This window comes from Schistocerca serialis, chromosome 1 (assembly GCF_023864345.2).
Source record: "Schistocerca serialis cubense isolate TAMUIC-IGC-003099 chromosome 1, iqSchSeri2.2, whole genome shotgun sequence".
NCBI lineage: Eukaryota > Metazoa > Arthropoda > Insecta > Orthoptera > Acrididae > Schistocerca > Schistocerca serialis.
This window is the reverse complement of record NC_064638.1, coordinates 766,217,695-766,234,537: the sequence shown is the minus strand read 5'-3', so window position 1 is coordinate 766,234,537 and position 16,843 is coordinate 766,217,695. Positions and strand designations below refer to the sequence as shown.

Below are 16,843 nucleotides of genomic sequence, written 5' to 3'. Positions count from 1 at the left end.
TTTGGGAGCCAAGTACAGTGCAGTGATACCTCATGGAACCACCGTTTCAAGAAATTTAAAGGAAACCACTAGTCCATGTTAAGCTGTTTCTGGAGAGCTGACAAATGCTTTCAGAGATGTAGGACTGGCACTAACAGTCAATCTATGGAGTGATTTACATCGTAAAATAAACTACGTGGAATAGAATTAATAAATTCTTATCGAGCTGTCACAACTATTTTTTAAATGACCAGACCCATCAAAAGTAAATGAAAGGAAATGTGGGCACGCTATGGGAGAGCAAATTACACAGTATGAATCAACAAACTCGCTGTCGTTCTAAGTTATAGCAACACTGTTCATGATAAATCAAGAAAATTTAATTACCTCTGTTTACAAAAAAATGTTGGAAGATGTAATAATCTTTCTGAAACCATTTAAAAATGCCTCCCTCAAGATATTTTAAGTGTATTTACTGTTCCCAACAAGAACATTTAAGTTTAAAGTCAGATATGTGAAATGTTATACAATTAAATATCAATGATCTTTTAAGTGCCTACCGAAATTTTTAACATGCATGAGAGTAATATTATTCTGGAACAGGCCATTCCAGCTGTCTGCGGAGCACTATCACTTGCTGAGAACAATCAAATGGGTCGACACGGAGGAGCCATGTGTTCCATTGGCCCCACCTTATATGACTGCCGACCTCATACTTGTGGCACCCACACTATTCCAAGCTGCTGCAATAGAAGCTCCAGAGAGTTCCTGCTCCATGAGATTCATTGCACCTCACTTGGCCTCCACATCCGTAAGCAATTGGGTCTTCAAGAGAAATTCATGTCCACAAGGAACGTCAAAAGGCATGGCTTTACTGAAAAAACACATCAGGTTTTTTTTTTTTTTTTTTTTTTTTTTTACATGGTTACCTCCAAATACAGATGAGGATATGGAACTTGTGGATGCAAATAAGGATCTTGCGGACACCATGCAGGTAGTATTTTTCATAGACATGCAGACAAGTACATACAGTCATAATGAGTAATAGTTGATATATTTCCTGTGTGTCAGAATATAGGAAGGCACAAGCAGTGACTTGCTTTTGGCTCCAATTGTGCTTATCCCTTTCACTGCTCAGTGTACGGTAGCAGGGCACACATCTGTGCACAGTCAGGCTGCTCCGCCAGCAGTGCCCACCGCATGTTGGGCATGATACGACACTGAGCACCTGCTACGCTGTGCTATTATCATTGCACGCTCTTCTGTATTTATTCTCAACAATAAATTCTTAAAATAAACTATACTTTGAATATTCTTGTTTGTTGATGTTCCCAAAACTAGTTAAAACTACAAAGAAACATGTTTCAGAGACGGTGTGTGCATCTGTGCTTGAGCACATGCGCATACGTGTGCGCCCTTTGTTGGCAAACGTGCACATGTCAGACATATTTCGAAACAAAGCTCTCCGGAAAGTATCCCACATCACATTGTTCCCAGCAGCAACATGACTCCTTTTGTTTACTGTTCTTACTGTGTATGAGGCATTTACTTACAGGTCCATGAATCATTTTATTAATGATTCAACTGTGATTGGAAAGTGCCTTTCTCAAAGCTGCAATGTATTTATCTCATTTGGTTGATGATCGCCTAATACTTTCCTTTCTTGCTGGTATGTCTCTAAAACTCACAAATTGTGCTGAGATGAAATTCATGACTGAAGCATTCTTTTTGTTATGAACATTGTATATAAAAAGGGAATTCAGAATATATATGTCCAAGACATCAAAACAGAGTTTTTTTTCCTTTTTCAGTGTTTTGTGAATACATTCCGTTGAGCTTAGTATGCTACATTTGGCCATTCCACCCATAGACTCATTGTTAATCTAATACACATTTTGGTTTAAATTTTTTTATAGTTTGCATTCCATTTTTCCACTTGATTTCATTTCAGCTGTATGGCCTGTTGTGAGCATATCATATTTACCAGAGTAAAAGACGATCCTTAAAATAAGATGACCCCATTTTTTTTTCCTCGAGAAGATTTTTAAAAAAATGTATTTTTGACATATTCTAACTAACCAAAATTACAAACTACATTACGGACATTACGTATCTGCCTAAAAAGTTAACATTATACTTACAGCAAATTTATGCCATTTATTGATTGTCTACATTTTGACAATTCAATGAGAAATAAAATAAATGAAAAGAATTGGTTTACACTAATTTGCAGACCATTTTCTTTTCTACATTTTTCACTTACTAACCCTGTCTCCGGGAGGGGACTACTCAGGAGGACGTCATTATCAGGAGAAAGAAAACTGGTGTTCTACGGATCAGAGCGTTGAATGTCAGATCCCTTAATCGGGCAGGTAGGTTCGAAAATTTGAAAAGGGAAATGGATAGGTTAAAGTTAGATATAGTGGGAATTAGTGAAGTTCGGTGGCAGGAGGAACAAGACTTCTGGTCAGGTGACTACAGGGTTATAAATACAAAATCAAGTAGGGGTAATGCAGGAGTAGGTTTAATGATGAATAAAAAAAATTAGGAGTGCGGCTAAGCTACTACAAACAGCATAGTGAACGCATTATTGTGACCAAGATAGACACAAAGCCCATGCCCACCACAGTAGTACTAGTTTATATGCCAACTAGCTCTGCAGATGACGAAGAGATTGATTAAATGTATGATGAGATAAAAGAAATTATTCAGGCAGCGAAGGGAGATGAAAATTTAATAGTCCCCCTTTTTTTCCTCAAGAAGCTTTTTGAAAAAAAAAAATGTATTTTTGACATAGTCTAACTAATCAAAATTACATTCAATAGTAGGAAAAGGAAAAGAAAGAAACATAGTAAGTGAATACGGAATGGGGGTAAGGAATGAAAGAGGAAATCGCCTGGTAGAATTTTGCACATAGCATAACTTAATCATAACTAACACTTGGTTCAAGAATCATGAAAGAAGATTGTATACATGGAAGAGGCCTGGAGATACTGGAAGGTTTCAGACAGATTATATAATGGTAAGACAGAGATTTAGGAACGAGGTTGCAAATTGTAAGACATTTCCAGGGGCAGATGTGGGCTCTGACCACAATCTATTGGTTATGAACTGTAGATTAAAACTGAAGAAACTGCCAAAAGGTTGGAATTTAAGGAGATGGAGCCTGGGTAAATTGACAGAACCAGAGGATGTAGAGAGTTTCAGGGAGAGCATTAGGGAACAATTAACAAGAATGGGGGAAAGAAATGCAGTAGATGAAGAATGGGTAGCTTTGAGAGATAGTGAAGGCAGCAGAGGATCAAGTAGGTGAAAAAACGAGTGCTAGTAGAAATCATTGGGTAACAGAAGAAATATTAAATTTAATTGATGAAAGGAGAAAATATAAAAATGCAGTAAATGAAGCACGCAAAAATGAATACAAACGTCTCAAAAATGAGATCGACAGGAAGTACAAAATGGCTAAACAGGAATGGTTAGAGGACAAATGTAAGGATGTAGAGGCATATATCACTAGGGGTAAGATAGAAATGCCTACAGGAAAATTAGAGAGACCTTTGGAGAAAAGAGAACCACCTGTATGAACAGCAAGAGCTCAGATGAAAAGCGAGTCCTAAGCAAAGAAGAGAAAGCAGAAAGGTGGAAGGGGTATAAGAGGGTCTATACAAGGGTGATGTAATTGAGGGCAATATTATGGAAATGGAACAGAACGTAGATGAAATGGGAGATATCATACTGAGTGACACATGTGACAGACCACTGAAAGACCTAGGTCGAAATAAGGCCCAGGGAGTAGACACCATTCCCTACCATCTGGTGAGCAAGATGTATGAGACAGGCAAAATACCCACAGACTTCAAGAAGAATATAATAATTCCAATCCCAAAGAAAGCAGGTGTTGACATATGCAAAAGTTACCGAACTATCAGTTTAATAAGTCACGGCTGCAAAATATCAACATGAATTCTTTACAGACAAATGGAAAAACTGGTAGATGCCTACCTCGGGGAAGATCAGTTTGGATTCTGTAGAAATGTTGGAACATATGAGGCAATACTGATCCTACACCTGATCTTAGAAGATAGATTAAGGAAAGGCAAACCTATGTTTCTAGCATTTGTAGACTTAGAGAAAGCTTTTGACAATGTTGACTGGAATACTCTCTTTCAAATTCTGACCACGGCAGGTGTAAAATACAGGGAGCAAAAGGCTATTTACAGTTTCTACAGAAACCAGATGGCAGTTATAAGAGTCGAGGGGCATGAAAGGGAAGCAGTGGTTGGGAAGGGAATGAGACCGTGTTATAGCCTATCCCCGGTGTTATTCAATCTGTATATTGAGCAACCAGCAAAGGAAACAAAAGAAAAATTTGGAGTAGGTATTAAAATCCAGGGAGAAGAAATAAAAACTTTGAGGTTTGCCGAAGACATTGTAATTCTGTCAGAGGCAGCAAATGACCTGGAAGAGCAGTTGAACGGAATGGACAGTGTCTTGAAAGGAGGATATAAGATGAACATCAACAAAAGCAAAATGAGGATAATGGAATGTAGTCAAATTAAATTGGGTGATGCTGAGGGAATTAGATTTGGAAATGAGACACTTAAAGTAGTAAATGAGTTTTGCTATTGGGGGAGCAAAATAACTGATGACGGTCGAAGTAGAGTGGATATAAAATGTAGACTGGCAATTGCAAGGAAAGAGTTTCTGAAGAAGAGAAATTTGTTAACATAGAGTACAGATCTAAATGTCAGGAAGTCGTTTCTGAAAGTATTTTTGTGGAGTGTAGCCCTGTATGGAAGTGAATCACGGACAATAAATAGCTTAGACAAGAAGAGAATAGAAGCTTTCGAAATGTGGTGCTACAGAAGAATGCTGAAGATTAGATGGGTAGACCACATAATTAATGAGGAGGTATTGAATAGAAATGGGGAGAAGAGAAATTTGTGGCACAACTTGACTAGAAGAAGGGATCGGTTGTTACGGCATGTTCTGAGGCATCAAGGAATCACCAGTTTAGTACTGGAGGACAGTGTGGAAGGTAAAAATCGTAAAGAGAGAGAGAGACCAAGATATGAATACACTAAGCGGATCCAGAAGATTGTAGGTTGCAGTAGGTACTGGGAGATGAAGAAGCTTGCACAGGATAGAGTAGCATTGGGAGCTGCATCAAACCAGTCTCTGGACTGAAGACCACAAAAATCACCCTGTCATCTGCAGTACCACAATTTTTTATCACCACCACCCTCATAGCACAGCTGTGAAGTGTATATCTTCGTTGTCACAATTATTTGGTTGTTTACTCCAAATATGTTGCGATTTCTGAGGTCATGGTTACCACTGGCTCTGAGAACACAGCTGCTTCTATCTGAATACATACTGGATTTTGCACCTATACTGACATGAGAATGTTAAAACGTCTCTTGCTTACAAACACACTGTCTGCCTGCTGCTCTCTCACTGGCTGCGTAGAAACAGCAGCTGACACATGCCCTTTTGTTCCTTCATATCTCACTCTGGGCATTGACAAAGTCAGTGCAGTAAAGCGATCACTGTATTTAAGTGTTGTAAAATGATTCTTCTATTCAGTGTTTACCATCTCATAAATGAAAATAGGTTTTAAAAATTTTCTGATTCATTCCACATCCATGATAATTATTCCACCTGGGTCCTGTGGAAGGTACATTAGCATACCCTTTTTTTTATCATTATAAATATTTGTTGTGTATTGTTGTTGTTCTGACATGTTCTACATACTGGCAGATATCCTCATGATGGATCAATTGGAATGAAAAATACAGCTGATCTAATCCAATCTAATCTAGAGTAATCTGCAGCACAAAACACGTAAGTATGCCACTGGCTCTCAACTAGATTGTTACCATCTCCTGCAGAAATGTATATTCTTGTTGAGTGTTTGTCGAATCTTAAGGTCAATTCAATTTCAGCCACAAATTAACTGAGGCAAACTGCAGTTCAAAAATGATAGATGCTTCTAAAATGCCAAAGTATGAGGTATTTAGATTCCCACGGTTGGCAGCATGATGTAATTTCCAGCCTGCTTACTACTCCCCTCTCTTCACTTATCTATCATCCAAGTTGGTATCACTGTTCCCCCTCCAACCCTTATGCAGTGCTGAGCTCGAGCAACTGTGAAACATGGACTGAAATTAAAATTTTATATTTGTGGGGATCCAAGTGCACTAAAAATAAATAAATAAATAAATAAATATAATAGAGGGAAACATTCCACGTGGGAAAAATATATCTAAAAACAAAGATGATGTGACTTACCAAACAAAAGCACTGGCAGGTTGATAGACATACAAACATACACACAAAATTCAAGCTTTCGCAACCAACGGTTGCTTTCTGAGGAAAGAGGGAAGGAGAGGGAAAGACGAAAGGAAGTGGGTTTTAAGGGAGAGGGTAAGGAGTCATTCCAATCCCGGGAGCGGAAAGACTTACCTTAGGGGGAAAAAAGGACAGGTATACACTCGCGCGCACACACACACACATCCATCCGCACATACACAGACACAAGCAGACATTTGTAAAGGCAAAGAGTTTGGGCAGAGATGTCAGTCGAGGTGGAAGTACAGAGGCAAAGATGTTGTTGAAAGACAGGTGAGGTATGAACGGCGGCAACTTGGAATTAGCGGAGGTTGAGGCCTGGCAGATAACGATAAGAGAGGATATACTGAAGGGCAAGTTCCCACCTCCGGAGTTCTGACAGGTTGGTGTTAGTGGGAGGTATCCAGATAACCCGGATGGTGTAACACTGTCCCAAGATGTGCTGGCCGTGCACCAAGGCATGTTTAGCCACAGGGTGATCCTCATTACCAACAAACACTGTCTGCCTGTGTCCATTCATGCGAATGGACAGTTTGTTGCCCACTAACACCAACCTGTCAGAACTCTGGAGATCAAGATTAAGGAGACAGGTGCTTCAAAGGAAGGGACAAGAGTATCTACACAACAGTTTTGTATTCTGGATGATGTCGAAAGGTTGCTAGTTACATGGATAAATGAAAGGAATTACAAGGCGACACTATTAACAAGAATGTCATTTATGAGAAAGTGAGAATGATTTTTGCTGACCTCGTTAGGAAGATGCCAGGAACATCAGTGGCCAAAGAAGTGTTCAAGGGAACCATGGGTGATTTGAGAAGTTTCAAGAGAAGAACCAGCATCCACAGTGTTCGTTGTGAGGTATGGCAAAGCAGCCAGCCCCAACACAAAGGCAGCAGAAAGCTTCATCAGCAACTTCAAGGCGGTCATAGATTCTGTGAGTTATCTGTCACAACAGATTTTTAATTGTGACGAGGCGGGTCTATTCTGCAAAAAGATGCTGAAGTGTGCTTCTACAACAGCAGAGGAGAATGTATTGCCTGGCCACAAGCCAATGAAAGATTGTCTCACACTGCTATTCTGAGCAAATACAAGTGGCGATTTGAAAATTAAACCACTGCTTGTTTACCATTCAGAAACTCTATGAGCTTTCAAGAAGTGTAAAGTCCAGAAGAGCAGGTTAAATGTGACGGGGAGGTCCAACAACAAGGCTTGGGTGACACGTGATCTTTTTCGTGATTGGATCAATGAAGAGTTTGTTCCTTTGGTGAAAAAATATTTGATTGAGATGAATCTGCCACTCCGTGTCTTGCTTGTTATGGTTGACGCTCCTGCCCATTCTCCAGGCCTACAAGTTTACCTCCTTGAAGAATTTAAATTCATCAAGATCCAATTTCTGCCCACCAACACCATTTCGTTACTACAGCCTATGCACCAGCAGATTATTTCTAACTTTAAGAAGCTCTACACTGAAGCATTCTTTGAGCACTGCTTTGAATTGACTGAAGCTAGCAATCTAACTGTCAGAGAGTTTTGGAAATATCACTTCAACATCGTTGTCTGCATCAAGACGATCGAAAAGGCTTTGGCCAGAGTGCAATGTCAAATGTGACTCTGAGGCATTTGCATCAGTACCTGTAGAGCCCGTAGTCAACAAGATCGGGTCTTTCCCAAGGGCATGGGACTAGAAATAGATAATAATGATGTTGATGAGCTTGTGGAAGGTCACAGCCAAGAGATGACCACAAAAGACCTTACGGAATTGCAATGTGTTCCACATAGGATGTTGTGGAGTGGACTTCTTCAGAGGAGGAGGAGGTGGCAGTAACAGCAAACCAGCAGTCTTCAGGCACAATTGGCACAATAAGAGAAATGCTGAAAACATGGGAATTGGTTGCATCAGACATTGAAAATAATCACCCCAATAAAGTAGTGGCTATGTGCACTACAAATTTATGTGATGATAATGCTGTGTCGCATTTTTGCCATGTGCTGCACCATCGTTAGAAACAAATGATTATAAATAGCTCCATAGTAAAAAAGAATTAGTTATGTAACATGAATAATAAAGTACATAATACTGTATGTATAATTTTCTTTGAATAAATGGTGTGAATAAGATAAAACTTTCAGTATTCTTTCTGCATGGAACACATTATCATATTTTATATTAATTCATATGGGATAAATTGTTTCGCTTCATGAGTGTTTCACTCTAGGAGTAAGATTCTAGAACGAATTATGCTCAGTATGCGAGGTTCCACTGTACATACATCATAGTGTCTATTGCTATAAATTCTCTCTCTCCTCTTTGCAGTTAGGCTTCAAGTTTTGATGTACCTTTTCTGTTCATGTGAACTGTACCTACTGCATTTGTTCATCTTTAATGAAAGTAATGTAAGTGAGATGGACTTGTGTACCAACTGTCCCCATATACGATGTGGCTCTTCCCAAGTAAGGTTCCAAAGGTGTTGTCGCAATATTCTCAGTAATTTACAAATATCTCCCCTGACTACTATGTCACACTTTGCACCAGTATAAACTAAAAAGTCAAACATAAATCCTGTTTCACAATCACGCAGAACAAATATTTTTATACCCAAATGAGGTCTTTTAGAAGGAACGTATTGTTCCAAAGTCAAGACTCTCTTGAGCAATAAAATACTTTCATCTATAAAAACTTTTTCGATTGGAGTGAGTGCTGTCCTGAACTTCCCTTCCAGGTAAGAAGTGGCTGATCTTATTTTGTACAGCCTATCATCTAGAGCAGAAACATGCAAGGTTTAGAGTAACAATAGATACCTGTCACAAGAAATTATTTCACTAATAATTAGAGTTGTGAGGAGAAGATCATTTGACCAAGATTCAGACTATTTCAGTTTTTTAATTCTTGCCATGAGAAGAGTTATGGCAGGAAACAACAAATTTCTGCTATACACTTATATTTCTTGCCCTTCAAATGGCTATTCTCATAGAGTAGCACTCTGAACATTGTAGTAACTATTAGTTTCGTCTACAATAATTGAGGAATTCTACTAATATAGCAAAAAACTGGTGATGATGACAATATTTGAGACTAATTTCTCCATGAACAATGTCTCAAAAACTTGCAGTGCACTAGGGTTTTCCAGAAGTGTAAGAGTCACACCTGGATATGCTGTAACAAAATCGTAACTCTGGGATTCAGCTCCTTTCTACACCACTGAAATTTGCCTCAAACTCACTTTTTTCACTGGGAGCACATCAACTTCATCTCCATTATCGCTGCCTGTCGTTCTTCCAGAAGGCCTAAATATGCAACTGAGATTTTGAAGGACAGAAATCAAGAATCACATTGTCTTCAGTTTCAGATGAAGAAATAAAATCATCATTACCACTTTCCACGAAAATATGTTCTAGTTCCTTGTCAGATAGCATGTAGTTACATATTTTCAAACAAAATGAAACAGTACAAAGCAAGTCATCAGGCCGACAAACTACAACTTCTGCTATCTGCTGAAGAACCACTATAAATCCTACAAGCAAAAAAATTGTTAAGGCTTTCATGGGCACTTGTTGACAAATTACCTGTCAGTGCCTGTCTCAGGTTCTTCGGCTGATGTTCCTTTGATAGTTCTTCTGATGGTTCACCAGCACGAGTGGCTGGCATTGTCAAATCTTCACCCCTCATTGCTGTTGGTGGACTGGACTAGAGATCACAGCCGCAGATCATATGTACCTGGTGTGTCAACATCCAAGGGCTTTTCTGTGGTCATTACTGCTTCAGTTCTCCCCTTGCTGCCTGCAACAGTCATTCTCTGCAGCACAGGAATCCACGAGCCATTCATCTCGAAGCTTTCTTGTTTCTTGTTGAAGCTATTGTTATGTCTGTGTATTTCTATAGCTTCCCTGAACAATCAGGTATAATAGCTCTTCTCTACAGCAATAATTTCCATGTTGGTTAATTTCACTATGTGGTCAGTCTCACACAGTGCATGCCCCGCAACGGCTGAGAAGGTGAAGAAATTAAAACTTGGACCAAATGATATCCTGGTCAGCTCTGATGATGTTTCTTTGTTTACTAAAGAGCCACTAGATGATTCTCTGGAGTATATCAGTTCCATTTTCCTGCAAGACATTACCAACTTCTTTCATGCATGTCTCACCACGAGCTATTTCACTTGGAAAGGCAACTTCTACGAACTACTGGAAGACATAGTCTCTGTTAGTACACTTAGTCCAGTGGTGGTCAATTCTCAATGAAACATTTTGAAGCACAGGCATTGGACTCGGAGCCTCGTAAACCTGAAGTGCGATATGGATACTTCAATGATAGTGTGATATAAATACTTAGATGATACCTTCGTTGTGGGCGTCAAGGCAAGGAACAGCTCAGCGACTTCCTAAGACACCTGAACAGTCTCTATACCAACATAAAATTTGCCTAGAAAAGGACCAACAGCTACCCTCGGACAAAGTGTGTATCGAAAACTAACACACAAGGACCAATACCTGCACAAACTATCAAATCACCACCTGAGCCAGAAAAGAGACATGATTAATACGCTTGCAATAAAAGCAAGACAAATGTGGACCGTAGCACCTCAGACGTGAGATGCAACACCTGGAAAGTGTTCTGAGGAGCAATAAGTACTCCACCAGTTACATAAGAAGCATTATAGGAACAATGTCTCAACAAAGTGACACATCAGAAAAAGAAATGCCAGGAACAGCCTTTCTGCCATACATTTCCAGACCGGTGGACAGAATCAGCTGTATATTGCACAAACGTGGCAAAAAGACTAGTAATAAACAGACAAAGAAGATCAAAAAGTGTCCCAGATTGGCAAAAGAGAAAAGGGACCCCATTTGCAATGTAGGAAACATACTGTATACCATGCACACATAGAGAAAGCCTATGTTGGAATGACTGGATGGTCAATCAACACCAGGAACACCATACATGAGTGGCGTTGTAGGTTGGCTCATGTAGAGAAATTGGCATAGCAGAGTAGGCACTGAGTGAGACTAACCACATAGTGAAATTCCCCAACATGGAAGTTTTTGCTGTAGAGGAGACCTATTACACCCACCTGTTCACGAAAGCTATAGAAATACACCAACATGGTGACAGACCCAACAAGAAAGAAGAAAGCCTGAAGGTGAACGGATCCTGGATTCCCTTGCTGCAGAGAACAACCCTTGCAAGTAGCAAGGGGAGAACTGCAGCGGTAATGACCACAGAAAACCCCTTGGACGCTGGCACACCAAATACATATAATGAGTGGCTGCAAGCTTGACTCCAGTTCACTACCAGCAGAAGAAAACATCAAAATGCACGTATCCAACATTAGCACTCCTGGCACTCTCAGTTTCTCTCACATATATACGTCATTAGCCCAGGAGGCACGATGATTGTGCACCAGTATACATTTCACTAGCATTTAAAGGGTTAAGGCATTTAATTGCATATTTTTGGAATGAGCTGTAAGCAGAGCTCTTGTCTCTGGTAGAGCAAAGCAGAAACCAGAAACTAGAAGCTGCTGGAAAGGCATAACATGTAGGGTGGTAGAGTGTACTTATTGATTTGCAAAGATAATGCAATAACTGCAAAGTATCACTCTGAATAAGATTAAACTGTTGGAAAAATAAATTTTTTGAACTAAATCCTCAACTGTTTGCCCCCTTATTCCTTTCATAACTTCTACTCACCACTCCAGAATCACCTATTCTAAGCAATCTAGGGAATTTCTCCCTCTCACTCTCACTCTGTTAAAGGTGACTTAGTAAATCTTAGCCCATGATGAAAAATATTGTGAACAATGTGCTGATTGCACTATGCAGACCACACCATTACCCCAGCTGGTGGAAGGGCCTGTGCCGGGCCATGAAAGACTGAACAAAGTGAGTTAAGGTTTACAAGATCTTTGTTTGAAGAATCCACACTGATTTTTATAGACAATATTTTCTTTCTCTACAGCAGCAATAATACATGAGTGTAAAACATGTTCCAAAATTCTACAACAGACTGATGTCAGCAATATAGGCCTACAGTTATGTGCATATAGCCTACAACTCTTCTGGCAAACAGGAATTATCTGCACTTCTTTTCCAGTCACTAGATACCCTTTGTTGCTCCAATAACCAAAGATACACTGCTGCTAGAAATAAAGGAAGTTCTTTCACTTCATTTCTGCAGAATCTTCACAGGTATCTCACCCAGTTCTATGCATTTCCACCATGTTAAGTGATTGAAGTTGCTTTTTTATTATTCCACAGCCACTTAGCTCAGTTCATGTGATGATTTAGAGAAGAAACCATATTATGATCTTCCATGGTGACACAATTTTGGAAGACTGAATACAGTATTTCAGCCTTCTCTCTGTCATCTTCCATTAAGGTTTCAGTTTGGTCACTAAGTGACTGAACAGATGATTTCAATCTGCTTACTGACTTTAAATATAAGACCAAAACTTAAATTTAGTAGTTAGATTACAGGCAAAATCTTACTTTCAAATTCACGGATCGCTTCTCTCATTGCACTCCTTATGCCATGTTCAGCCTTTGTTTTATATAAAGGCTATGACTTCACTTAAATCTGTGAAGCAGTTCTCTTTGCTTTATGGCAACTTTCTAAAAAGTCTATTAATCCACAACGGGTCTTTTCCATTCCTTAAAACCTTACTCAGCACATACTTCTTTAAGGCATATTGAACAATGCTTCTGAATTTAATCCATTTGTGCTCTACATCTTCATCCTCAGAACTAAATATATCATGTTGCCTACTCAGATACTCAACAACTTGTATCATGCTACTCTTGCTAGGCAAAATATTTTCATATATTTTTTAACATTCTTTCTAATATTCATAGTCCTTGAGATCACTAATGTGATCACTAATACCCCCCCTCTACGTTAACTAATTCAAAAAGGAATTAAGAATATGGTGACCAATATTTTACACAGTGAGCTTCTTTGGTGACACCATTGATTTACAAGAGATGTCACTTTCTTAACCTTACAAATAACTCCATTGTAATCATTACACGTCCATTTAATGTTACCACCTTCGGATAAAACTGGACCGAACTCTGGGTTATTTTACTTTTGTCAGTGATCATACAGGTAGCATAGTCAGCATGAATAAATTAAATTTGACTTCTTGTATCAAAACAGCCTTGGTGTCTACAATTCCCCAAATTTCATTAAGAAGGACATGAGAGTTAAAGACAAAATGTAATTACCCTCTAATCATAAAAATGGTAATATCTCACGATTCAAGTAAATAAGGTTTGTTATCCTGAGATATGAATATTATTTAGAAAATTAAATGTCACAAACTGCACTGGACTATTAAAAATGAAAAAAAGTACAGCCCTGTGGATGTGAAGCTTAACTGCACCTATTGTACATTCCAGGTATCATCCCACATAATTTTCACTAGTTTCAAAAGTTGAAAGAATACATGGATAAAAGGAGTTTTGCAAGTGGTTATATTCAAGAAGCAGCGATAAAATTTCAGAAAACGAACAGACCACTCCTATAACACTGACTTAAAAAAAATAAAGGTTTGTTCTAAATGTGCATCAAATTAATTCGTTATTCCTTAGAAGCTTGATTGTAGAGTTTATCTTCTTCATATGATTGGAGCATGTCTTACCTGATCATTTCAGCACACATTCGTTGATAATATTGTTAAACAACTGCTGTATATATCCAGCAGATACTTGGGTGCCTCCAGAAATTTTCTTGCTTTCAGGTGATCCTCCATCTGGCTAGCAAATTAAATTTGTTTACAAATATAATAATTATTTATTACAAAGATAAGGTTTAAAAAATGAAAATGACTAGAATTCAAATAACCACTAATACTATAATTGACAAGACTGCCTGTAAATTTAATGAGTCTCTATAATAAGATGTTGTTGATTGCTTCTTAACTCTTAACATTACAGTACACAGTATCACTGAATTACCAATCAATAATTATAGTTATTATCTGGGAGCTAAGGAAGTAATGACTATTATTTGTAGTGAATGTTATAATTTAGTTTCAATTGAATAAAGTGCCTGTATGCCTTACAGAAAATATATTTGAAGTATATGACAAAATACCTCAGCAAGGCAGAAGGTAACGGCACCTCCCCCCCCCCCCCCCCCCCCCCCCCCCCAATTTTGTTGTTTATATAGTAACACACATTTTGTACCATTCTTCATGTTGATTTCAAATTCATACCATCATACCGGCAATTTTATTCTCCCCAAACATTTGGACTGTAAATCTTTCCTTTACTTTTTCCTAATATCTGTTTGTCCATTCCTTTGATCAAAAAACAGCTTGAAATTTGAAACCTGCTGTCATCTCTGTTTTTGTCAGATCTGCTATTACTGAAACAGTTTCTGATTTAGATGCCCCATTTACATTTCACACAGTGCCTTTCTATTATTACTATTTGCTTTTGCCTATAACCATTACATACATTAACATTTTTCTGAAGTCAACTTTAATTTTCATTCATACTCTGCCTTTTACTCCTGTTTATCTGATTTGGCTTATATTCTGGCAAGGTTCATTAAGTCACAATAGATATAAGTTGGAGACTGGGTGGTTGAAAGAACAGTGGTTGAAAATTGTTTTGTCAGTAGTGCTTGGCTGACAAATAATTACAGTTTTAAAAATAGTGTTACACAATATACAAACGAAATACTGCAGCTGTTGTGAAAATCAGGGATTCTAGGATAATAGCTGCCAATTTCTCATGCATTAAAATTTTTAATTGTTCATCATGATATTGTGAAATTTAAGTATGGTACTGGTGCAGGCTTTTCCACGTGTATTATGGCATGAAAGAACTGCTGATGGTAATTCAGCAATTAAGTGATGCCATGAAAATCACACTGTAGTGCTTCATAAGATCTATTCTGCCAACATGCTACTTAGTATCATTCCTGCCATCACAACCAATCTTTATCACACAATTCACAGGATTGCTGTCCTGTCAGAAGGTCAGGAAGACTTATCAGGGTCATGAGCTCTTTGAGGCAAGAAACCTCTTTATTAAAAACGAAGATAAAAGACACAAACAAAAAAAGGACACAACGATGTAAGATGAATCAAAATAAGGCTTGTAAAACTTCTTGACAAATTAAAGCTTGTGGTGGACAGAGACTCAATGGTGGAAAACAACCATTAGACCATGCGGTATGCAAAAAGAACAGCTAATTATCATATCACAATAAAAGTAAAACCACACAGTCATTCATGAAGGAAGTGTCTGGCCAACAGCACAAGCTCAAGGATGTAATATCAATACGCAGTAAAAATGTTTTCATTACTGATAATTCAGAAACATGTACAGTATTTAACAATCACTTTCTGATTACAGCAGATGAATTAAATAAAAAATTAGTTTCTACAGAGAATCACATAACTCTCTTAGAAAATGGATTTCCAAGACTGCTATCTGAAATACACCTCTGTAATACTGGTAAGGAGGGAGATCGAGTCAGTAGTTAAATTGGTGAAGACTAAGGACTCTCATGGATATGATTGGATATCTAGCTAGAACTAAAGCACTGTGCTGCAGCCACATTTATATATTGCATTTAGTAATGCCTAGTTTCCTGAATGACTGATTCAATAGTGAAACCGCTGTATGAAAAAAGAGAAAGGGATAACACATACCATTTTAATCTTATTTCTATGACATTAGTGTTTGCAAAAGACTGTATATATAAAAGAAATTGATGTTTCAGTTCACACAATTTGCTGTCAGACAAAAAGTTTGGTTTAAAGAGGTTTGAAAACTAAAAACTCTATATTCTCTTTTGTAGGTGAGGCATTGGACAGATTATACAACAAGTTGCAAACAATAATCGTTTTATTTGATTTAACTAATGCATCTGATTGTTCTGATCACAAATATTACTGCAGAAGTTGGACCATTGTGGAATAATAGGATTGACTCACAATTGGTTCCTCTCATACTTCAACAAAAGACAACAAAATGTGATTCTCCACAGTAATGTGAACAGCTATGAGGTAGCACCTGATAGAGCACAGTTGTGTGAGTGTGGGGGTGAGGGAAAGGTGGGGGGGGGGGGGGGGGCAGAAGATGCCTCAGAGCTCAGTGCTGAGCCCACTACTGCTCCTAATATTTACAAATAATATGCATTGTAATATGATTTGATTCTAAAATATTTCTGTTTGCTGATGACATCAGCTTGGCAGTGAAGGGTGTTGAATGCAACAGAGGGTTGGGTTGGGTTGTTTGGGGGAAGAGACCAAACAGCGAGGTCATTGGTCTCAACGGATTAGGGTAGGAAGTCGGCCGCGCCATTTCAAAGGAACCATCCCGGCATTTGCCTGGAGCGATTTAGGGAAATCACGGAAAACGTAAATCAGGATGGCCGGACGCGGGATTGAACCGTCGTCCTCCCGAATGGAGTCCAGTGTGCTAACCACTGCGCCACCTCACTCGGTGAATGCAACAGAAGTAATGTGTCAAATAGTGCAGTTTAAGGCATGAGTACATG

At 38.5% G+C, this 16,843-nt stretch overlaps 1 protein-coding gene across 1 annotated transcript in view; it reads right to left on the bottom strand.

Moving 5' to 3' along the window:
• The window catches only part of LOC126482377 (protein xmas-2), a 117,167-nt gene that overhangs the window by 5,228 nt on the left and 95,096 nt on the right, over window positions 1-16,843 (bottom strand). The window contains exon 13 of the mRNA XM_050106474.1: window positions 13,968-14,082. Within this exon, the coding sequence (XP_049962431.1) occupies window positions 13,972-14,082 (111 nt within the window). The 3' untranslated portion in view covers window positions 13,968-13,971. The remainder of the gene's footprint in view (window positions 1-13,967; window positions 14,083-16,843) is intronic.